General features: G+C 36.9%; 1 protein-coding gene across 1 annotated transcript in view; it reads left to right on the forward strand.

Moving 5' to 3' along the window:
• cntn2 (contactin 2) overlaps positions 1 to 25346 on the forward strand; it is a 36953-nt gene extending 11607 nt beyond the window's left edge. Inside the window, exons 3-23 of the mRNA XM_026935688.3 lie at positions 3855 to 3996; positions 4129 to 4304; positions 5163 to 5258; positions 5353 to 5565; positions 6289 to 6391; positions 6550 to 6731; positions 7193 to 7329; positions 8320 to 8449; positions 9157 to 9307; positions 9594 to 9721; positions 10112 to 10287; positions 10765 to 10885; positions 16659 to 16817; positions 17644 to 17793; positions 18028 to 18098; positions 18254 to 18488; positions 18723 to 18838; positions 19172 to 19358; positions 20644 to 20756; positions 22094 to 22262; positions 22431 to 25346. Of these exons, the coding sequence (XP_026791489.3) occupies positions 3855 to 3996; positions 4129 to 4304; positions 5163 to 5258; positions 5353 to 5565; positions 6289 to 6391; positions 6550 to 6731; positions 7193 to 7329; positions 8320 to 8449; positions 9157 to 9307; positions 9594 to 9721; positions 10112 to 10287; positions 10765 to 10885; positions 16659 to 16817; positions 17644 to 17793; positions 18028 to 18098; positions 18254 to 18488; positions 18723 to 18838; positions 19172 to 19358; positions 20644 to 20756; positions 22094 to 22262; positions 22431 to 22543 (3068 nt within the window). The 3' untranslated portion in view covers positions 22544 to 25346. The remainder of the gene's footprint in view (positions 1 to 3854; positions 3997 to 4128; positions 4305 to 5162; positions 5259 to 5352; positions 5566 to 6288; positions 6392 to 6549; positions 6732 to 7192; positions 7330 to 8319; positions 8450 to 9156; positions 9308 to 9593; positions 9722 to 10111; positions 10288 to 10764; positions 10886 to 16658; positions 16818 to 17643; positions 17794 to 18027; positions 18099 to 18253; positions 18489 to 18722; positions 18839 to 19171; positions 19359 to 20643; positions 20757 to 22093; positions 22263 to 22430) is intronic.
• The last annotated feature ends 231 nt before the right edge of the window (positions 25347 to 25577 follow it).

The raw sequence follows: 25577 nt of genomic DNA on the forward strand, positions 1-25577 counted from the left end.
CTTGCATCCCCCTCCTTTTCTAAAACCAGCATTCCTATCTTCCTTGCAACATCCACTTTGTAAATTTTTGGTTGTCTCGTGCCACGCAGCTTTCAAGCCCCGTCTCAAATGTACAATGTCAGGTTGATGACAAGGAATGTGATTTGATATGTGATTTTAGGAGTGGACTTGCACTGAGTAAGGCCAGGCTTTAGATTAATTATTGATTGTGTTATTTTAGGTCAGTGAGCAGAAACGACTTGATTTTCTTGAGATGTTTTTTATCTAAGGTTTGAAATAATTTAAGCATTAAATATTAATGACAAAGGGGTGTTGGCTTTACCACAAATAAACTTGCAATCCCATCAGTAGGGGAACCTGAATGAACAATCGTGCAAGCATTGCCTCAGTAAATACAGCTGTATGAGCTTGTGTCTATATTTATCATAAATTGGATTTGGTAATGCTACTGTAAATACATACCGGTGATGAGTCACTGTCTTTTACTCATTTCATCTATTGTGTGTATAATGTCCATTAGTGGAGTCTAACCACTGAGTTAATGCAGTGGGGCTGCAGCAGCCTGTCACCGACATGTGTGGATGTGAGGGCAGGTTTCTTGTGGAATTCCATTAGCTGTAGCTGTAAACATAGCACTGAGCTTGAGTGTTATTTCCCAGTGGAGATCTGCACAGGGAACAAACTGAATAGGAACATTCCCCTCCTCTCTTCTACCTCCTTCTCCCCATCCTCTCATCCACCCCACTCACACATCCTCTACATCTCTCACTGTCCCAGATTCCAAGTGTGCCTTACAAATGTACACTACCAGTCAAAAGTTTGGGGTCACTTTGAATTTTCCTTGGTTGTGAAAGAAAAACACACTTTTTTCAATTAAAATAGCATTAGATTGATCAAAAATACAGACTAGATATTGTTAATGTTGTAAATGAATATCGTGGCTGGAAACTGATGATTTTTAATGGAAATAGGCGTAAAGAGGGTTTTTTCAGCAACCATCACTCCTGTGTTCCAGTAGCACACTGTGATAGCTAATCCAGGTTTCTCATGTTAAAATGTTGATCATTAGAAAACCCTTTTGCAACTATGTTAGCACAGCTGAAAACTGTTGTGCAGGTTAAAGAAGGAACAAAAGTGACCTTCTTTAAGCTAGTTAAGTATCTGAAGCATCAGCATTTATGGGTTTTATTATAGATTCAAAATGGCCAAAAAAAAAACCTGTCTTCTGAAACTCCTCGGTTTATTCTTGTTCTAAGAAAGGAAGGCGATTCCATGCGACAAATTGCCAAGAAACTGAAGATTTCATCCAACGGTGATCAATTTAATGTTATTTTAACTGAAAAAAGTATACTTTTCTTTCAAAACCAAGGAAATTTCGAAGTCGAAGTGACCCCAAACTTTTGAGAACAGCACAAACTGGCTCTAACCAGGATAGAAAGAGAGGTGGGAGGTGCACAACTGAGCAAGAAGACAAATACGTCAGAGTCTCTAGATTGGGAAATAGACATCGCACAGGTCCTCAACTGGCAGCTTCATTGAATGGTACCCGCAAAACCCCACTCTCAGCGTCAACAGTCAAGAGGCGTCTCCAGGATGCTGGCCTTCTAGGCAGAGTTGCAAAGAAAAAGCCTTATCTGAGACTTGCCAATTAAAGGAAGTGATTAAGATGGGACAAAGATCACATCAGATCTCAACCTTATCGAGCTGTTGTAGGAGGATCTTGACTGTATGATTTGTAAAAAAAGTACGTCAAGACGCATAGGGTGAAATTTCCTCAGATTACCTCAACAATTTGACAGCTAGAATGCCAAATGTCTGCAAGGCTGTTATTGCTGCAAAGGGAGGATTCTTTGAGGAAAGCAAAATTTGAAGAAGAGAATTCTTATTTCATGCAAAAATCATTATTTCTAACCCTGTCAATTTCTATTTCAATGTACTACATTTTCAGTTCATTTTACAGCTCATAAAAGTATGAGATTTCATGGAAAATGTGAAATTTTCCAGGTAACTCCAAACTTTTGACTGGTAGTGTACATCTTTGCATGCATGCGAAACACACATGAGCACCCATACATGCGCACATACAGGCACACGCACATACAGGTGCACACACACACACACACTCCCACACACCACTCCCACACACCAATCCCACAGTCATAAAATTAGATTCTCAAGACTCTCCAAGCTACATAGTAACAATCATATGCATGTTAGAAAATGTATAAAATTTTAAATTCTCTAACAACAGATTGTAACCTGTATATTATACTTTACTTCCTCCTATATTTACTCCCTTTTGTAGTTATCACTTCTAACCAATTCAAAGTGAAAGGTATTTGCAGCTAGATTAAAAAAAAACATACTTTGTATCTATACACCTGGTTCTTCTCTCATTATAAAAAATGCAGTTAGATATGATGACATATATCCCCAACTGAATATGCCCAGGAGGAAAACTGTCCCACCCTATGTGTGATTCAGTGGGTGAGGGGAGCCCCTCTGTTTCAGCCTTGGCATCCACTCGATGTAATGCAGTAACTAGATTTCATCAGACAAGATAGTGGCACAGAACTGTGGAGATTACTTAGGGCCAGACTGATGCAGACTGATAAATCAGGTCACATTTTATGAGTTAAACATGCTGTCTGTGTGAGTTTAATGGATTACTTTTATTTATGCCACAATGCCACAATGTATAAAAGATAAGTAGTTTAAAATATACTCAAGTAATATATTAAATCTCTCTCTCTCTCTCTCTCGCTCTCTACATATACATACATACATATATATATATATATATATATATATATATATATATATATATATATATATATATATATATATATACATACATACATACATACATACACACACACACACACACACACACACATTATATGTGTGTGTGCCTCCATCGTAGAGCCTCATGCACACACTGATTCAAACCTAAGATGAATGAATGAACAGAAACAGAACTGAAGTGTTATACATGGAACAAGAGCAACAACTGAAAACTATTATCCAAGAGGTTAGTCTGTACATAAAGGCAAGGTTACAGAGAAACAAATTCACAATTCTGTATGCACACATGCATACACAAGCCTCATGCACACAGTGATTCATACCTAAGGGCAATAGTTGTTTTTAAACATGTGTAAGTCTATAGTTAATTTTTGGGTTGAATACCAATGTGCAATACATATCTCGTTAACTCCTAAGAATTCATAGCATTAAATTGTAAATTTTTTTCTCTGTGACCTTGCCTTTATGTATAGATTAACCTCTTGGATAATAGCTTTCAGTTGTTGCTCTTTTCCATGTATAACACCTTAGTTCTGTTTCTGTTCATTCAGTCAGGATTGCATTGGATCCAGGAACACTGGGTCTGAAGCGGGAATACATCCTGGATGGTATGCCAGTCCATCTCAGGGCTTAATGCACACAAACATTCATACCTAGGGGCAATTTAGTGTAGCCAGTCCACTTACTGACATATTTTTGGAGGTGGGAAGAAACCTGGACAAACTCCACACAAGGAGAACATGCACTAAAACTCCACACAGAAAATATCCTAAGCTCAGGATCAAACCCAGGGACCCTGGAGCTTTGAGGCAGCAACCCTACACACTGCACCAGAGTGCCACCCTGTATTTCTTTTACAAATTTAAATCACCAGTGCTAAATTATGCCTAGAGTGCTCACTGGAGAGCAATGTAGCTATAATACAGTGTTTAGATTGGAGACCAGTTTATTTTTTCAACACCCACAGTGACTCTCTGAGCACTCATTAAGGCTGAGACGGATGAAACAGTTTGCTTTTGCTTTGTGTATGTGTATGTGCTCATATTTAGGTGGGGACGTGTGTGTTTCGGGTCATGACAGTGGGCCAGTGTTTGAAGAGCAGCCATCCAGTTTGATTTACCCAGAGGGGTTGCCTGAGGGCAAAGTGACACTGAATTGCCAGGCGAGAGCCAGTCCTGCAGCCTCCTACAAGTAACATAACTTTCATTTACTACCTAGCTCCATCTAAAATACCAAATCACAGATATAGCTATATTAATCTACCATTGAAACAATGTCATTTTTTAAAAACTTTTTTATGCTCTTGTTTGTGGTTCTGCTTAGGTGGCGTGTTAATGGGACAGATGTGTTAATAGGAGAAGACTCTCACTACACTCTGGTGGCAGGAAACCTGGTGATCAGTAACCCCCAACATGGCCGTGATGCTGGCTCATACCAGTGCCTTGCCATCAACCGCTGTGGCACTATCATTAGCCGAGCAGCTAACCTCAAATTTGGCTGTGAGTTTGGATCAGACCTCTTAACTGTAAAGGCTCTTTGGTTGTCTCTCTGACAGAACTCTAAAGTTTCTATGTAGAACCCTACAACAGACTATTTCCCTATCTGAGAGACTTTTAAGTAGACCTCTTTTAGAAGCTAAAAATCCTCAATTAACCAATGAACCTTTAAAACCCATTTTCCTAAGAGTGTATTAGACTCATATGAAATTATGAAAGCCCTTGTAAAATCTTAATCCTCCAGTCCTGTTCATTACTGAGAAATGGACTTGATATTTTGATGTGCCATTACAATATAATTCTATCCAATACCAATATAATACAATTCTAAAACAACACCCTATATATTATTTTAAACCAACAAACCCCACAGACCTATCTGCGTGTCCAGACGAGAATTTCTCTGTCTCATAATTAATAGTGAATAATATAGTTACAGATGAGTAATTTATGAGCTACATAAAAATATTTAAGGAAATAGACATAACTCACCTCCTTGGAGATCCCCGTGTGCAAATCTGAACTGGATTTGCACTAAATCATGACTAAAATCACCCCCTTGTTTTAAAATTTCAAAGACTGGTCATTTTGAACACACTGATCACCCTGACACTTTCAAAGAATCAAGTAAAATGATAATCAGCAAAATTATCCTCAATATAGAAGCTAAACACATCTGAAAACATTACAACTATTTCAGTTTTAGTAAAAATATAAATAGTACTGTTTTGAACTGCAGGATTATGCAAGAACATTAATGAAACTTTACTTACTGCAACATTAAGTCCATCGTCTTGTACTTGATGATCCAACAAGTTGGCAGCCTAATATTGCCGCAGACTTATTTGTTGTCTCTTTTAGATCTCCACGATTTCCCCTCAGAAAGCAGGAGTCCTCAGACTGTTTATGAGGGAGTTGGGACTTTTCTGGCTTGCCAGCCTCCAGCTCACTACCCAGGTAAGTTGCAGAAACAAAACAAGAATTTGACCATTCTCAAAGATGAAGAGAATTAAGTGAAAATGGCATTTTGTCTCTTTTTCTTTCTCTCTAGCTCTCTCCTACCGTTGGATCCTCAATGACTTCCCTAGCTTCGTCCAGCCAGACGGGGGAAGGTGGTTTGTGTCCCAGGTTACAGGCAACTTGTACCTGGCTAACGCCAGAGCCAATGACACAGGCAACTACTTCTGTCTCACCACCATTAACATGGACATCACCACTAAGAGCACATTCAGCAAAGCCATTCAGCTCACTGTGCAGTCTGACGGTCAGCACTACTTCTCTGCTTTAACAGCACAAGTGTCTGTAGTGATATTAGATTATAATCTAACCATACTATACTCTAACCATGTTAAGGTTAAAACCCAATTTCTTTAAAAACATTTTCATGTAGTCTGTATGCTAGTTGTTCCATGATCTGATATTTGAGTTTAATGGTTAATGCAATATTTCTTCAAACATAAAAGTAGACCCACTACAGTAGATGCAGTTGCTTTCCCTTCTGTGCAGTCATATTTAAGTTGAAGTTTGAAGGTTAGGTAACAGTGGAGTTTCTGAGCAAAATAATATATTTTTTAAGAATGACAATTTACACTTATTTTAATTATTCTTTAGGGTTGTCAGTACTATTTGAAAAAATGATTCTTGTTAAAATAAAAGTAAATAGTTTTTTCAAAAAAATTGAAAATTACAATAATTGCAATAGTTTTTTTATTATTATTATTATTATTATTATTATTTTCCTCCAGGGTGCCAGTAATTAAGGTTGACTGTAGATAAGTGCTTGTCTATGACCAGCCTCATTTCACTCCTCTAATGGTCATCCAACTAATGCTCTGCGTAACTAGCTCTTTTAGCTCTTTTAGCATTTTTGTTGTTGCTTTCTTTTCTCCAGGCTCCAACATTTGGAGGAGAGATGCTTTTAAAAGTGTTTTACTGTGATATGAACTGGCTTCCTCCCATTCATTCATTCATTTAATCAAATTTTTAGCTAACCCCAGGAAGTCAGCCCCCAACATCCGTGTGCGTTTTCCCTCTGAGACGTACGCCTTGGCAGGTCACACCACACAACTGGAGTGCTTTGCCTTTGGCAAGTAAGTAGCATTGGCCCACATACAGTACGTCTCTGACTGATTCACTATTCTGTATATGCTGTAAACATTATGCTTACAAGCCAAATTTTAAACCGCATTATAAATACCATCCTCTTTTTCTGCCATTTTGTCTATTTATTTATCTACCTCTCTCTAAGTCCTACACCTAAGTTGCGCTGGAGGAAAGTGGATGGAGTTTTACCCTCCAAGGTTGGAGCGAGTGCAGATAGCCCCATCCTGACCATTCCTGACCTAAGCTTTGATGATGAGGGCGTGTATGAATGTGAGGCTTACAGCTCAGAGGGACGGGATACGCACCAGGGTCGCATCTCTGTCCAAGGTAGACTTTGAATACTTCAAACTTAAATGATCCTACACTTTGTTATTTGCATGTAATGTTGCTGCTAGCAATAAATAAATAATAAAACCTTTATGCAGAGTAGTTTTAAGCCCAACTGAACAATTGAAGAATGTGTTGAAAATTATCTTAATTAATAAGACTGACTATTTATTGTTAAGAAAATGGTAATAGTATTATAGAGTTGCAGGACAAATCACTTGTTCTTTTTAACCCCTAAAACTTTCTTTCCTCACTCTCATTACTATTAAGCTTTTCCTATTGGTTTCATTATAGTTGTCATACAATTCACAGTATATTATGGAATAATGCATAACAATTTAGGAGTTTAGCTGGTTAATTAATATTAGTACCATTCACGTGTTATTATAAGAGTAAGTCTTTATACAGATAATGGAGTTCATACAGTAGAGGTGAGTAATTATATGAATCTGTGTATGTAGCCCAACCAGAGTGGCTCCAGGTGATGAGTGATTCTGAAGTGGAAATCAGCTCAGAGCTACACTGGAGTTGTCTGGCTGCAGGAAAACCAAGACCATTAATACGCTGGCTTCGCAACGGACTACCTCTTAGCACACAGGTTAGTTACAATGGAAAATATATCTGCACATTAACTTTACCTTTGCTATTAACTCCTAGATATGTTTAAGTAGAACTATTATATTCTTTTACTCATACATGTGTAGTGGTGATGTAATTACAGTGGTGATGTGCTTTATCTTGAGTACAAATTGTTCAAAATGTGTCAGCTAGGTTGTTAACAGGGTCTAGAAAGAGGGATCACATTTTCCACATACTGGCATCTCTTCACTGCCTTCCTGTTAAGTTCAGGGTTGATTTTAAAATTCTTCTTTTAGTATAAAGCATTGTCTGGTCTTGCACCAAAATACATCAGTGACCACCTTCACCCTTACTCTCCATCCAGATTGCTCAGATCTTCCAATTACTTTTGTCTGTCCCCCATAGTTGATGTAAATCCAAGGGTTTTTTCCAAATCATTTTTCTGTGGCCGGACCCAAACTTTGGAATAGTCTCCCCTTTCATGTGAGGTCTGCGTCATCATTAGCTATTTTTAACTCTTCCCTTAAATCATATTTTTATTGTTTAGCTTTTGAAAATGTCTAAATGTTGATGTTATTGTTTTTATTGTTTTACCTTTTTCTATTGTGCAGCACTTTGGATCAAATTATGTTGTATTTAATTGTGCTTTATAAATAAATGTTGATTGATTGATTGATTACACCAGCAGCATAAAGCTCAGCTTGTGATTCAAAACACATCTCCTATTGTGTTATCACCAGAAAAAACCCTCTGTCACCTGTGTCTGTCAAAGCTTACAGTGATACTGATGCAGTCAAAATGATGTATTTAGAGGAATTATCATGCCTGGAAAGCACTGAGGATTGACACTAGAGAGCCACTTTGCTGTGTGTGGTGCACACTGATGATCAGTTACACATCTCCCTACAATGATAATAGTATAGATTTGTTTGAATGTCCTACTGTGAATTATTGAGTATATGAATGTCTTGTCAAAACAAAAATTATTTGATTTCCTGCCTTTGTGCAGGATCGTGTGGAAGTGAACAGTGGTCACCTAAAAATCAGCAACTTGGCACTGGAGGATTCTGGGATGTACCAGTGTGTGGCTGAGAACAAACATGGCACCATCTACTTTAATGCAGAACTCCGAGTTCAAGGTGAGCAGAAGATCTGCATCAGGGTTGCCAGGACTGTCTTGACAAAAGCTACCTTAAAACTAGGACAGTGGTCACTGAAACCAAGCCAGTTCCAAACCTCAAAATCTGCCTATCCCAAAACCTGTATTCAACTCCAAAATCATGACATTGCTAAATATTGTGGATTATTTATAAATTGTTAATTTTAATGAAGCAGTATTAAGCTCATGCAGATTTCATGAACAGTCAAAGTCTGGTTTAATTACATACTTTATATTGTCATAAATAAAGCATATGTGTGATTTTAATCTCATATGCATTTACCATAGTTACAAGTTAATATAGTTAACATAGTTAAATTATTTAGATTGATATACCATTCCATTTAATTCACTAAATTTTTATTATAACCACTTGACTTGGCAAACCTGGTCTGCATATCTTCACTCAGAACCCACACAGTATAATGTCATCTCACAATATTAAAGAATGTGATAAACATTAATCTGCTTGTATTCTCTGATCCCTTGCTGTATCTATTACAAATCCTGTGTTACCCATCCAATCATACCACTACCCGGATCGTAGTTGTATTTGTGGTTAAATTTCCCTAGGACATTTCTCCTCCCTTTTCTCACACTGTGTGATTCCTCTCCCTCTCCTGTCATCTCCTCTCCTCTCCTTCGTCCCTCTTTTGTTCTGTCCTGTTCACCTGTCCTGGTTCTCAGTCCAGGCTCCAGATTTTAGGCTGAACCCAGTGAGAAAGCTGGTCCCTGCTGCTCGTGGAGGCCAGGTGAAGATGGAGTGTAAACCACGTGCTGCTCCTAAACCCACGCTCTTCTGGAGCCGCGGCACCGAGCTCCTCACCAACAGCAGCAGGTAACCTGTGCCATAATCTCCCTCAGAAAGGTGTGAGTAGATAAACACCATTTCAAGAAATAACTTCAAGAAGACTCCCAAGTTAGAATTACATTTGATTTCATCATATTTGGCAGCATTTTTTTTTTTTTCACGAAAGGGCCAAATGGGCTTTACACTTTCACCGTTCACTGAAATAAAATGAAATGTTGAAATAATGATTATAGTAGCTAATAGGTTATGAAGCCTCAGCTCCAAGCTGTGTAGGTGAAAGCATAGAGGAGTAACATGATGAAACTGCATACAGGGTTACAGTCACGCCAGATGGGGTTCTTTGGATCTATAACATCAGCCGTGCAGATGAAGGAAAGTACACTTGCTTTGCTGAGAATTACTTGGGCAAAGCCAACAGCACTGGCCATCTGTCAGTCAGAGGTACACCACCTTCATTAACCTGTATGTTCTTATCTGTTCAACAAGACCCTAAATTTTTTTACTAAACATGTAGTCATCACTAAAAATAAAGAAAAAACATGCAACCTTAAAATGCTTGGGTCAGTTTCCCTGTTTCCACAAACGCGCACACACACACACACACACACATCTCATCAGGAAGATTCCTAAGCAAATAAAGGGACTTGTATCTAGTTCCACATGATATTGCTAATCAGAAAGCTAAAGCTAAGATCTATTGAGTAGCTTTCAAATAAATTTCACAATTTCATAATTGCATTTTTATTCACGTGTCTCAAGTTTACATTCTGCTATGATGATTCTGGACTCACTTCTCTATTAATTCTTGACGTTTTATTCCTTTACAAACAGACGCAACCAAAATTACACTGGCACCTTCTAATGCTGACATCAACCAGGGGGATAATGTCACCCTACAGTGTCACGCATCACATGATCCAACCATGGACCTCACCTTCACCTGGTCCCTCAATGGGGTTCTGCTAGACCTGGAGCAACCAAACGGACACTACCATCGTATGGATGGGGTAACTGCTTTAATAATGTGCTCACTTTTACCATGATCATGAAAACCAAAATACAAATGGAATACAAAATCTTTTATATTTTTTTCTCTAATTTACTCCTAATGCTCTTGGTTTGATGACAGTGCAGTCAGCAAATCTGCTGTCATTTTCTCAGTAATTATGTGATTCTGGCTTTTGTTGTGAATTTAAGCAAAACCATGTTGCAGTGAGGTTGTGATGTGTATTATGATTTGATTAGGATTAGCTTTAGTATTCACACATCTCAGCAGCCTTCAAAATGTCTTTTAATGGGATAGGCTTCAAAGTGAAATTGGTTTTCACATAACCATTTTCTGCTCTGCCAGTTTTATGTGGTTATGCTTAGTATTCTTACTGTGAAACATCCTTGAATTAACAAAATAATGCACTGTAATAATAATCCTTTGGGAAAAGCCAGACTCTGTTTCCCTTGCTCATATAATACAATACACTCTGCAGAAAGAAACCATCGGTGACCTGGTCATCATGAACGCCCAGTTGAGCCAAGCAGGCATCTACACATGTTCAGCGCAGACGGTTGTAGACAGTGCAGTGGCATCTGCCAGGCTGGTCGTTAGGGGTGAGTGTGTGTGTGTGTGTGTGTGTTTAGCAGACCTAAGGCAATGGCTGTTCTACTCTTAAATCCTTTTTACCATACCGATATTTTTATCTTAAGATATAGCTTAAGATATTTTATTTACTGTAGTAGAGTGTTATACTGTAAATACCATAAGTGTTACATAGAGCCAAAAGAATATGAATAAACACATATGCTTCTGTTAAAGAAAACACCATGAAGCTTGTGGAATTTGAAGCTATCAGTATCTCTTTTACTCACCCTGTGAATATGTGTTGGATCTAATAGGAGAAAAACTGTACTCTGAAAGTACATGGTGCCAGTAATTCTTCTACTGTTTTTTTTTTTTTCTTTTTTCTTTTACTGCTTTTCCTTTCAAATGTAGAAGAGTATTTGGAAAGTAAGTAAAATAATAGTGGGAACTCTAAAATATGTTTTTTAAGTCGTAGTTTTTTTGTGGTGGTTGGGATGGTGTTCCCTCCGCAGGAGGGTGTACCTCCTCTCTTGCTCCGTCATAGCTTCAGGTGTGTCCCTGAGCCCAGTGTGACAGTAGAGGATGTACTGGTAGCGGTAGCGGGGATCAGACTGCTTACGAAAATATTTGTTTGGCTTCAAGGATGAATAAAACCATGATGATTTTTGTAAAAGAGAAAAATCTGGTTAATCACCTAATAAGCAGAGTTTGGGTAAGTGGCGTTTATGTTTTTGTCTCACTGCTTGTTACTCCCGACTAAAGTTATTGTTTCCAATGTACCACCATTCATCGAAAATGAAGAAATTGAGAAGGGACTCGCATGCTTTAAATTTGATTTGCAAGTGCAATCAAAATGATTCCACCTGGCTTTAAAAACTCGGCTTTAAAGCATATGATGTTTTTTAGAAGACAGCCTCTGATGTTTCTGAATGAACCTGAGTTAGATGTGTCTTTTCGTGTGTGGCATGAAGGGAAGCCATACATGATTTACACCAGCTTTGAATGTGGGCTTGCTTGCCCATGTAAAGCTGGTAATAGTGGAGTTATGGGTACCCAACTAAAGTGCAGTTTCTGAAATTAATCAATGTAATTCCGATGAAGAACAATCTCAGGCGACTCCAAACTGTACCCGAAAACACATTTTATATTAGAGACAAATGGAAAATAGAAGGGAATTTTAATGTCTCAGATGAGGATTGGGGAAAAATTTGTAAAACACAGTGGAAATCTACAAGCTCAGCCATGTGGAGAGAATATTGTTGGAAGAATGTTATTAGGTTCTTTATTACACCATCACAGAAAAAACACCAAGGGAAGGGTGCTAGCTGCTGGAGATTATGTGGGGTAAAGGAAGCTAACCACTACCATATTTTTTGGGGGTGTCAGAAACTAATGCCATATTGGCAAGAGATTAAAAGGAATTTGGAATCTGTTTTTGAAGTAGAGATTGTTTTTAATTGTGAATCTCTATATTTGGGTAATATAAACTTAGATGGGCGGAACAATAAGGATGAGAAATTGTTGTTAATTCTTCTGGCAGCTAGTAAAAAAGTAATTACTAAAAAATGGCTGAAGCCAGAGTCACCCACAGTTGAAGAATGGATTGATACAATACACATTATATACATGATGGAAAAACCTGATGGAAAAATATTTTTCTTTAAGAACTCAGATAGAAGATTTTTTTTCTAATTTGGAATAAATGGATAGATTATATTAAACTGGTACGCCCAGATTTTTCTTGAATGGTATCAGTTCTTTTAAGGCATCTTTTCATATGTATTGTAAGCAATAGCTCCCCATGTTCTTTTGTATATAGTTGTTGTTAAGAGGAAGAAAATATAATGCTTATGTAACATATGAGAAATTTGTTTTCAAGATTGAGGGCATATATACTCTGTATATGCGTACTTGATATGTATGTATGTGTTTATTTATTTATTTTCTTATCTCTTTCTGAGAAATTATGTATGCCCTGATCTCTGTATGTATTTTTCCTCTGAAAAGAAAAAATTAAAAATTAAAAAAAAAAGAACAATCTCAGGTGACAAAAAATAGTGGTGAACATGACATAGAGTTGAGTGATGATAGTCTGAGGAATGAAGATGATAGTCTGAGGAATGAAGATGATAGTCTGAGGAATGAAGATGATAGTATGAGGAATGAAGATGATAGTATGAGGAATGAAGAAATAGTTATTGAAGGAAATGTAAATTGAAATGAAAATTCTGTAAGAACAGATGAACTTGGAAATGAGGAAGTGGTTGACCAAATAAATTAAAAAGAAGTTGAACAGGTTAATGTGGAACAAGCACAGTTGTCGTCAAATTGTTCTGAAGTGGGCAATGATGAAGATGTGAGAGAGGATGATGCGTTTTCTGATATCTCTGAAGTTGGATCTCAAGTTGATGATTTGTATACAGTGCAGGAGATTAATGATTTTCTGGATGAAACGTTTGGGAAGACCATAGAAGTGAAAGACTTTTTCCCAGATGTAGAAAAATGAATGGCTCTCAATGGTTGTGTTATAGCGTACAGCAATTCACGAGGCTTTAAGTAAAAAAAAAAAAAAAAGGTTTAGACTGAGGAAATGCTAATGAAATTGCTGAGAAAGTAAACTCCTATTTAAAAAAAAATGAATAAATTACACTGGGTGACTTTTTTTCTATTGTGTTCTCTTCTGCTGGCTTTACTTTTAGTGCCTGAGAGTAGGCTTTCTAAATATAAATAGGGGTAGAGACAGGACAAAAATAACAATAGAGTTTTTAAAAATAAATAAGATGAATGTTATGTTCTTACAAGAAACACATACAGACAGTGAAAATGAGATGGAGTGGGGCAAGTGGTGGGAAGGAAAACCTGTATGTAGTCATGATACATACAAACACCAGTGCAAGTGTAGCCATTTTATTCTCTAAAAGTATGAATATAAATATTTTAGCCACTTAGGAGATTGAAAAAGGCAGAATTTTGTTAACAAAGACTGAGTATGGAGGTGTGGTTTTTGTATTTGTACATGTTTATGCTTTAAATAGGGAGCCAGAAAGAGTGGAAGTTTTTATGAAACTGAAAAATGCTCTTCAAAATTTCAGTGAAAATGGATGTGTAGGATGTGTGATAGGAATGGAGAGGAGCCTCATGGCCAATTATATGTGGAGAGAGAGAGAAATATAGGAGTAAGACAATATACATGGATTAAAATAGTGGATAATAAGCTTAGTGGGGCCAGATTAGATAGATTATATATAGGCAGAGCATGGAACAATAGAGTAATAAATGCTTCTATTTTTCCAAATGGAGTTTCAGATCATCATATGGTCACCATTGATTTTGATATGAAACATATGTTACAGCCCAGGCACGTTTGGCATTTTAACGTGAAATTGTTGCAGGATGTTTTATTTTGTAATAGTTTTAAAGTGGGAAAATTGCAAAAAGAAAAAAAATGCTTTTGAAAATCTTAGTCAGTGGTGGGATGTAGGCAAAGTACAAATTAAAAGGTTATTTAAGTTCATTGATTCAGAAGGATCAGGATTTTTTTTTACATAGGTGATGTTATTGATTTTGGTCGTCTTAATGATTCTAACATGGGTGTCCTTTTCAATAGACCAAGAGAAACCATTCGACAGGGTTGATCACAATTATCGTTTTAATGTGTTGGAAGGTTTTGGCTTTGGTGATAAATTTTTATCTTTTATTAGATTGCTGTATAATGAGGTATCTGTAATGGTCAGTGTGGGTGGAGGACTAAGTGTTCCAATACATGTTTCAAGAGGATTAGGCAGGCTTGTTCTCTGTCAGGACAGCTGTATAGTTTGACTATTAAACCATTTTTGTGTAAGTTTTGGAGAGAACTTAATGGCATCTCAATGTCAGGTGCAGAAAAAAGTTTTAAAGTGTATCTATCAGCACACACTGATGATATACCAGTTCTCATTTCTGAACGATGAATGATATTGCAATTTTAAATGCAAGTATTAAGCAGCATGAAAAAGCTTCCACAGCCAAAGTTAATTGGGAAAAAAGCGAAGGTTTTATTATTGGGCAATGGAATGGATTCGGCCCCCCACAGTTTCCCAGTGGTTTGAGATGGGGAAGGGAGGGTTTACAAGTGTTGGGGGTGGAAATGATCATTTTCCAACCAAAAATTGGGAGTGAAATTTTGAAACTATTTGGAAATGGCTATTACCACAATTGTCATACAGAAGCAGAGTTCTGGTGGTGAATAATCTGGCTGCTTCTATTTTATGGCACAAGGTAATTGAACATCTTATGAACCAATTTGTAAAGTACAGAGAACAACTGTAGATTTTTTTTGGAGTGGACAGCATTGGATACAGGTTTAACACTTTCTCTACCAATTCAAGAAGGAGGTCAAGGCCTGGTGGATATCAAGAGCTGCATCTGAGCCTTTAGATTACAAGCAGTACAGAGACAGCTCTATCATAAAGATTTGGCGTGGACACAAACTGCTTGTTTAATCCTGAACAGGTGACCTTGGACCTGACAGGCATATATTTTTATTAAACAGTGATGTGGTGAGCCTTTCTGAGCGCACACCATTTTATAGGTCAATGATACAAGCCTGGAAGATCATTTTAAAAGTGGAAAGGACTGTAAACGAGCAAGGGGATTGGGCTTTTGAAGAACCCTTGCTGTTCGATCCAATTATTCATACTAGACTGTCGTCTTCAGTAAGTGTACGAGCATGTCTTTTAAGGAAGGGCATCACAAAACTGGGGCAGCTCTTAGATAAGAATGGATGGATATCTGAGGAGGCCCTTAAAGTGGTGACAGGATTATGCTCAACACGTCTTATTTCAAAGTTGAAGGATGAAAGTTTTGTTGTGTTACCAAGTAGCTACAGGAACATATTTGTAAGAGGACATCTACATCTATGATTGCTCCAGCTATTATTGAGGAACAGGGAGAAGAAGATGCTTGTTCAATTTTATCTCCCAAAACCCCTCAATTGGGAGACTTTGAGTATACATCAAAGAAGGCACTGTACTACATTATGCTGAAAGTTACGCGTTTGAATTCACTGAGACAGCAAAGAGCATCGAAGTGGCCAGATTTATTAGGACCATTTTCTCGTGAGGTAGAGGTGGAGAGCCCTGTATAAGCCTCCCATAGAAAAGAAAAGCGGATGGCTGATCTACAGTGGAGGCTTATTCACGGGGCAACCTGTGTACAGCAGTGGGGTGGGGAGTGTGAAGGTTTTGGCAACAAGATGAAGATTTGGAGCATTTGTTCTTAAAATGTCCAAGCCTAAATGTTCTGGAACCAAAAAGAAATTTTTCTTTTTGGTTCCAGAGATTTGAGGAGGAGTTTTCTGATAAATTGTTCATTGGCGGAGTTAAGTATAGCTACTCTAGTAGACGGAAAGTTTGTTTGTTGAATTACTTGATAGGAATAACAAAGTTAGCAATTTGGAAAACACAGCACAATAAAGGTCTACAGCTTGCCTCCACAGATTCTGAGGGGATGTTTTAAAGAGTTTAGTGGCTGTAAGGATAAAAATTGAGTTTTTATATTACAAACTTATAAATAATATGGATTGTTTTTCGGAGATACGGTGTATTAATCAAGTTCTATGTGAGATTTATGAAGATGAGTTGGTGTTTAATTTTTAAAAAGAAATGTGTGTGTGTGTAAATATTTCATTTTTAAAGTAGAATATTTGTGATAGAATTTTGGGTATTTGTTTTTTAATGTTATTGTAAAAGATTTGCTTAACCTCTCTCTCTCTCTCTCTCTCTATCTATCTATCTATCTATCTCTCTCTCTATTTTACTCCAGGCCCTCCGGGGCCCCCTGGAGGTTTGGTGGTTAAGAATGTGAATGAAACATCACTAGAGCTAAGGTGGAGTCGTGGCTATGACAACCACAGCCCCATTGGGAAATATGTAATCATGGGCCGCTCCGAGCACTCACATGACTGGAGGAGAATGAGGACAGGTAAAACAAATCACCTGTAATTAATCTGGGTTTTAAGTAAGTTAATTTGACTTGCAATACATTTGGTTCTCAGTTTAATTCTAGTGAACATTAAGAAAACAATTTTGTGATCATAATAAAAAAATGAGGCATAAAATATGCAACATTTGGATACACAGTATAGTTGTGGACATAGTTTGGTACTTTTGGGACCAACTTACACTTTTTTTTGGATGCTCACTCATGTGTGAGCATTTCTATTTGCAAAATCCCCTATGATGGAAATAAATCAAGTAGCTAATTAATTTTATTGATTTTGTTACTTACAGGATGTAGTCTGTTTAATGACTACTGTGCATGTATTGTGATTCAATTACAACTGAGTTGTTTGTTCTTGTTTGTTAAGGATAAACTAATCTAATCAGTTATATGTAATTAGTATTTGGGTAAAGTAGCCTGATGAAGTGGGGTGAAATAAATAGTGCACGTCCAGAAAAACAGATTGTTAGAAATGGAACTGGATTAGGGTTAGGGTTTTTTGCTTTGCCCCTGTCCAACAGGTTTAATATGTCACACATACTGTGCCACCCATGTCAGTGCAAGAGCATTCATCACTGGCCATGACTATATTAACTAGACAAGAACAGAAGGAAAAAAACTAGCTTACTCTTAATCAGATCAGCAACATGGCTACATTTGAATACTAAGTTAAAGTTGTGCCTGCACAAAAATAAAGACCAGAATATTTAATACCACTTCCTGTTGGTCCCAGTTAGTGGTTTTTAATTTGCCATTCGGTCACACTAATAGTAACCAGATGGCTTTTTCTCATATATTTTCCATCAAGAACCTGCTAATATTGAGGGCAATGCCGAATCTGCACGTGTGATTGACTTACGACCCTGGATGGACTACCAGTTCCAGGTCATTGCCAGCAACATTCTGGGTAGTGGGGAGCCAAGCATGCCTTCGCAAACCATTCGCACCAAACAGGCAGGTCAGAGAAACTCTCTAAATCCAAACACATGTTTTTTTCTGTCTGTGTCTATATGCTGTTTATATTGCTATTTAGACAAATGGAAGATATATTGGATATTTAATACTAAATTAAGCAAGTGAACCAATATACAATTAAAAGAGATGGCCTGAGGTCAATAGGATATCTAATGTTGACTAGTGAGCAGTACATGACTGTTAAAGTAAGTTCTTTCTGTGTGTGGTTGTGTCTCAGCACCAACAGTGGCACCTAGTGGTCTGGGTGGAGGAGGAGGAGACCGCAGTGAGCTCATCATCTCATGGACCGTGAGTGGACAGTTTTCTTACATACTTTCTTTTATGGGTTGTATTCATTTGTTTCATGCATATATATACTGTATGTACTGATCTTAGCAAAAAAATTGCATCACTTTTTGCATACAGCAACTGTATGATTTCTCTTCCATCAATGTGACATATAGCCCATGGCCAGGGAATATCAGAATGGTGATGGCTTTGGCTATATCTTGGCATTTAAGAAGTTGGAGGCATCGACATGGATGGTGGTGCGTGTTCCTAATGTGGAGTCTTCACGTTACGTCTACAGTAACCAGAGTCTCACACCATACTGCCCCTTTGAGGTTAAAATCAAAGCCTACAACAGAAAAGGAGAAGGCCCTTTCAGTCAGATAGCCGTGGTGCACTCGGCTGAAGAGGGTAAGACATGTGTAAGATGACAAGACAAGAATGTGGCTGTAAGAGAAAGTCAATTTTGAGAAGTGTAATACACTGAATTATTGTCCAAAGCTTTTCCATATATCATTATATTTTACATGACTAGTTGATGCCACAATCACTTAATTAACTTAGAAGGGCTTAATACTTAACATTGAAAAGTGTCTTATCAAAGAAATTCAAGGTCACTGAACTGAAGACTTTTATCTCCTTCAGAGCCCACAGTGTCGCCCCGCAAGATCAATGCCTCAGCATTAACAGCCTTTGAGATCCAAGTCTCTTGGGAACCCATCCAGCATTTAAGCAGCAATGGAGTACTGCGTGGCTATGAGGTTTACTTCCTTATACTTCATATTCAATCATTAGTGTCTAATAAAAACCAACCATATCATTATCAGATAACTGTAGAAGTAATGGGGAAACCAGCATTCATCATATGATAAAATATAGGATTACTGTGTTGATTTGGAAATTAAGAAGAAGTAAGAACTCCTACATGACCAGTATCTTGGATTGAGACATAAACTCCTTTTAATTACATTAAAACAGCATAATTGATTCTGAAAAAAATATTATTGCCAAACCCGAAATCTACGTACAACATGTTCCTGTGTTTAATACCTGTTGAGTCAGCACTACACTCCTGATGTGTCATCTCTTTGTAGATCCGGTACTGGCGGCAGCATGAGAGGGAAGCTGCAGCAGACCGTGTTCGAACAGCTGGCCTGGAGAATACAGCGCGGGTGACTGGATTAAGACCCAACACACTTTATCATATCACTGTTCTGGCCTATAACAGCGCTGGCACTGGGCCGCCCTCTCCACGGACCACTGTCATCACCAAGAAACCCCGTAAGAGTTTTTAGAATTGTTGACATTCCTGGGGGCCTGGGTTGAAAGTGGAAGAGGATTCTGGGATGTTGATGCTTATTTGGGGTGGGCCATATGACAAAAATATCATATCACAATACTTGCAGACATTACAATACTACAATACACAATATGTATCACAGTATACAGTTCCCTCCACTAATATTGGCACCCTTGGTAAATATGAGCAAAGAAGGCTGTGAAAAGTTATCTTTCTTGTTTATCCTTTTGATCTTTTGTTCAAAAAATTCACAAAAATGCTCAAACAATTGCAAACACATCACAGGTTTATCCAAAAAAAAACTTTGTTAAAAATATGTGTAGCACAATTATTGGCACCCCTATGAATTCATATGAGAAAAATATATCTGAAGTATATACCCATTGATATTTTACATTTTTTAGTACGCCTTGGTGACTGTGAACAGGAAATTGTTCAACTTGGCAAAGGGAGGTAGCACAAAGTATTGACTAAAAGGGTGCCAATAATTGTGCCACAGATATATTTAACAAAGTTTTTTTTTTTTTGGATAAACCTGTGTTGTGTTTGCAGTTGTTTGATATCCATGAGAGTATTTTTGTGAATTTTTTGAACAAAAGATCAAAAGGTTAAACAAGAAAGACAATTTTTTGCACCCTTCTTTGCTCATATTTACCAAGGGTGCCAATATTAGTGGAGGGCACTGTATATGTTTGCTAAGCAGCTCAAATGCAAAACATTGGTGTTACAAAAAAAACTATGAAAGATTTTATGTCTGCAATGTCTATAAAAATAAGTTTAAAATTTATTTAAAATATTCTAATAGTACTAATAAATTCTAATAACAATAAATAAATACATACATTTTGCAGTTTTAAAGGTTCAGTGTAAAACTTCAAATCATCTGCTTTCAATCAGAGTTTGTCATTGCTATTTAAATGTTAGATAAAGATATCGCAATACCTGTGATATAATCAGAAAAGTGCGTTGTGACATAATTTATTACAATATTGATATTATGTCATCATATTACCGAACCCAATAAAATGGAGCTACAGCATCTGTGTTGTCTAATCTACCTGAATTAAAACTATATTGTATATAAAAATATATTGTTGGATAATTGAAAATTTATATGAATTGGAGGTTCCAGTACCATTCATTTTAAATGTAGCCATGTTTTTCATAGAAATTTGCATTTGTTCATTTGACAGACAATTTTATACAAAGTAACAGTGTGAGTGCTACGAGACTGATTAGTTCATTTGCATGTCTTCTCATTTTCAGCCCCTAACCGTCCACCAGGGAATGTTTCGTGGAAGACGGATGGTTCGTGGGTAACTGTGAGGTGGGATCATGTTAAATCTATGGACAATGAGTCTACAGTGCAGGGCTACAAAGTAAGTGGCACACAGGAGTATGTACTTTTTGGACTGGTTTTACCCAGACATGGTATAAATTAAAACAGAATTAGACCTTAATGTAGTATAGTTAATCAATGCTTTAAAATTGTTTAAAATCTTTGTTAAATAAACTTAAGTTGCTTCCAGACTATGATGTCCTGAACTAAATTAAAGTAGATTAAATTTAAACCAGCTGTGCTAGTGTGGATTTATGAGATGAGTGCAGGTTGCCTCTAAAAACAGGGAATAGATCAAGAAAAAGAAAGACAACATTCTGTAGAACTGAAAATTATTATTATTATTATTATTACTACTACGTAAAAATGCTTTTAAGCAAATCATTTCAAAGCACCCCTTCATTGAAGAAAAACAGTACATATCAACCACATAAGCTGGACAAACCTGGACATAAGTTTCTAAGTAATCTAATGATAATGAGCACATATAAAAGAAAAATACAATAGTTTAAGAACTTTCTTCTTTATTTCTCTTCCATGCCTCTGAGGTTAAATTTAAGGGTTAAATTTAGCATTATTTTTTCCTGGAGTAATGTTAATTTTTTACTTGGGAGTTGGATCATTTAAATCTATATTATGCTACGTCCTAATGATTAGATTTCTGTTCCATCTAGTATTGCGATGACTGTGTGATGCAAACAAAAAAAAGAGTCAAACAGATTATTAACTGGGTGCTTATTTGCAATGGGCTATAACTAGGAGGGGTGTAACAATTGGATGACTTGGATCTATGCGTTGATTTAAATGGCAACGACTGGAATTAACAATTGGCCTACCCCAGATTCTGAAGTTGGTCAAATATCAATCAGAGGCTACTAAATCGAATCATATTGCATTGTAGCGGATTCAGTGGTATCATCAAATATTAAATTGTTGCCTTTTGAATCAAAATCATAATGTGATGTGTGGAAGCCTGAGGTTTACACCCCTAATGACTGGCACCTGATGCTCCATAGTGTTTCAATCTTCAATCTCTGCTATTGTACAGAGTCAATTTTGACTTGTAATATCAGGAGAGTGGTCTGCCTCCACTTAATTTACTGTTGTATACCACTGTGTAGCAGTCTGCCCAGTGAACTTACATTAACACCAGTGGCTACTTGCTCCCAAACTCTCTTAACCTGGTGGTGATTTTAAATATTTCACATAGGATGCTCAAGTACTTCTGGTTTGTCTTTCCTAAAAACTCTTGTTTCTATCTCAAGATATTTTGTTTAGCAATTGCACTTAGACCAGCTGGTTAAAAGGTACAGGACATATAATAGGCTGAGAAGATACCAATTGATCTACCTATTTATATTCCCCTTGTATTTATAGGTCCTATATAAGCATGAGGGGCAGTCAGCTCTGAAGGTGTTAGACAAAGGCAAGACATCAGTCAGTCTTCCACTACCCAAAGATAATGGCTATGTGGTCCTGGAAATCCGATCTTGGGGAGAGGGAGGTGATGGGGCAGCTCACGAGATCATAGTGTCTCGAGATTCAGGTATGTTGCCTATCATTACAGAATAACAGAGTGGACATGCTCAATAGTCTTAAGCAGCAAATCTTTAAAAGGATGCAATATTTAATCAAAATTTCTGGATTCCTCAAGAAGAATATTTGTTTAAATGAGAGATAAGAAGACCTAATTTTGTTTTTGTTTGTTCTACAGGAACTGGGATGATGGTCCAGAAAAACAGTGTGGGAATCCTCAGATCCTTCAGCACATTATTTTTGCTCTGGCATGCTGTGGTTGTCATTTTGACTGGCTTATTGGTGCTGTGATCAGCCAGTGTAAAGGTCCTTTCCCAGTAATACACCACAGATATTGGCTGGGTACTCCAAAGGTGGGGTGCGACTTTAAGCGTGGGGTCTCTGATTAGGGAGGTTGGGGAGGGAGAGTGCTTGGGGTTTTAGTAATAAATATGACAAAAAGCATTTGTTTTACTCTTTTGTATAAAAAATGATTTTTAACAAGAACAACTTGTGTTGTAAACCTTGCCTTGTAGGAAAAATCAGTACATAGTACATTGATTACTTGGAATTGGTCAGCGGTCAGCATTTCAGCTGGTACTGGGTTTTCATTTTTAGTAATCATTATACATAAATGATAACAGGCACGTAGATTTCAACAGGTCAGGATCAATATGATGTACATATAATGGGCCTCATTTATCAATTTTTCTGTAAAGTTGTGTGTTAATATTTTCATAAGTCAGACTGAACTGAGTGTCATAGGAAGCCCGAAGATGGCACACTAGGGATTATACAGCACATTGCATCTTGAGACATACCAGATCAGTCACCTATCGGGCCCTGAGTACTGGCACTAATAAACTAATGCATAGCATTGAAAGTAGATGCTGTGGAAAATGGAACTGACATATACATCGCGTTTTTGCAGCCCATCCTCCTTTTATTACAGTGGCATTCTTAATTGACTGACTGGGTTCATTTGTCTTAATGATCTTTTCTTGCTTTTTAAATTTTTTCACATTTATTTAGTTGATGCCTTTAATATGAAGCATAATCTGTATATAAAAGTGCAGTAACTCTTATATGATTTGAAGCCAGGCAAATGTGCTATACATTAGTTAGTCTTCTTATGTGTAAATTTACACACATTCACGAGCATGAGAAGGATACAAAGATTTTTTTTTTTTGGAAATTATGGGATTTTCAGGAATACCAAATGTATTGTGTAAATGCTCCTACAAATGATTTACAAATAAATACATTCCTATCCAACTTGATAAATGAGGCCCAATGCTGGGATATGTTCATCATGGTATTCTGACACCATGTGAATCACCATGTAGAAAAAAACTCTTTTTTTTTATATGTTGTTGCCAGTGTTTGGCAGCGTGAGGATTGTATCTAAATGAGGATTCGAATGAAAGTTTACTTTTTATTTTGCTAAAAATTGTATACAGTGTTTAGCGTCTGTGTTCAATTCTGAAACGTTGTAGAGCCAATACAAACTCAACAGCATCACTTTATTCTTACAATGTGCACCCAGGTGTGTGAGTGTGTATGCGTGTGTGCCTGTTTTAGGATAATGGTTGCCATGGACACAGTGGTTAAACAAAATAATGTGTGATACTAAAAGCGGTATGGCTTATGAAGTTATCTTCATATATCAGGGTTATTTAGTTATCAAAGCCATTATTATGATTGTTTATCAAGTGTTACGTAAAAGAATAATCAATCTGAGTGTTTGCCAGAAATCCAGTGAAAAGTCCATGGAGGCAGATGTTGTACAATGCAGTGGGTTAGAGTGCACTCTGGTTAATCATCTTACTGTGGTAATATTTATGGCAGTATTTTTCCTCTTATGTATGTACAGTATAGATTTGTACGTGCATGGCCTCGTTGTGATGAAAGATTTGCAGACAAAGGGGCAAAATCTTTGCTATTTACCAATATCTGTATCAGGACTACACCCAGTATAATGTTACCAGAGCAGGATTTGTATTATCCAAGTGTGTCATTCTTATCTGCACCTTCCACATCACTTTAATTTTACAGTCATGCTTTTCAAAAAACATAACAAAGACAATCTTTGCCTTTTTAAGTTTTCTATATTATTACATTTACTAAGGATATGAACTATAGATACACTTATACAGGGTCAATTTACAATTAAACATAGTAGCAAAGCCTAATATAACCCTGTACATGTCCCTGCATTTATACTGCTTTTTTTATTCAATCTAATTAATTCTGTTTTTTGCAAACTTGAATGATCAGGGCAGTCATGATCCACACACATGCACACAGTGTAAAATGTTTAACTTGAAAAAGTATGTCTATATTACTATAGACATACTATAGTACTATATTCATCTTCTGTGTCAGGTTTACCAAAACTACTTTGTCTAGTCATACTCACTTAAACACACATTTGCATCAAATCTTCCTCTTGGTTTCAACTTTACTTTCACTCAGTGTTTTCAAAGAATGTTAGCTACAAATAAATGGATGCATTGCAGAAGAACATTGTCAGAAAGTCTGTAGCGCTATAGGATTTCATCAAACACAGGGATGCATTCTTCATACTGCTCACCACTTGTAGTTTTTCACATTTTTTCCAAGTAGTATTTTATTTATTCTGATATTCCACTTTTTTGAAAAATGGCTCATTACGCAATGCTGCAAAAATATTCTTGTTTTGTGCTCCATTTGTGAGACAGCAGGGACCAAGTACTAAAATCATCAGAGCTTAGATAAAATATAATCTTGTATTTGAGAACATCTCTTGAGAACATTCCAAAACAATTTTAATTAAATGTGCAGTAGTCCTCATGTGTTTCATGTATTTCTTATTGCCATGGTGTTTCACAGAGATTTCTTTTTTCTTGTTAACCTGAAGTCAGCTCACTGTATCTACAAAACATCCATTACATAAAATTACATCTGTTACAGCTCAATAAAAGGAGTTAACTTCCATGTTTGGTGCCACTTGAGGTTACCTTTTTAAACTACTGTATATTGTAAATGTCTGGTTGACCCTGTCCAATGTGAACTGAATGAGCCTTTCATTAAATGGAACTTGTAAATATTCTTCAATAAACACCCACTGATTGTATTTAATGCAAGTGTGTCTGGTATTTCACCACGTTTACTCATTCAAGTCTACAACTAAAGTACTTGATGGCCATTTACAGTAAATAATTTCTGTTCAGTACATAAATACAGTTAACATGCAGGGTCATATTTTATAACCCCAAGAGAGGTGGAGGAATCCATTTACATTTACATCTATGGCATTTGGCAGATGCTTTTATCCTGCAAAAATGCTCACAATGTTCAGTGATTC

Source organism: Pangasianodon hypophthalmus, chromosome 20 (assembly GCF_027358585.1).
Source record: "Pangasianodon hypophthalmus isolate fPanHyp1 chromosome 20, fPanHyp1.pri, whole genome shotgun sequence".
Taxonomy (NCBI): Eukaryota; Metazoa; Chordata; class Actinopteri; order Siluriformes; family Pangasiidae; genus Pangasianodon; species Pangasianodon hypophthalmus.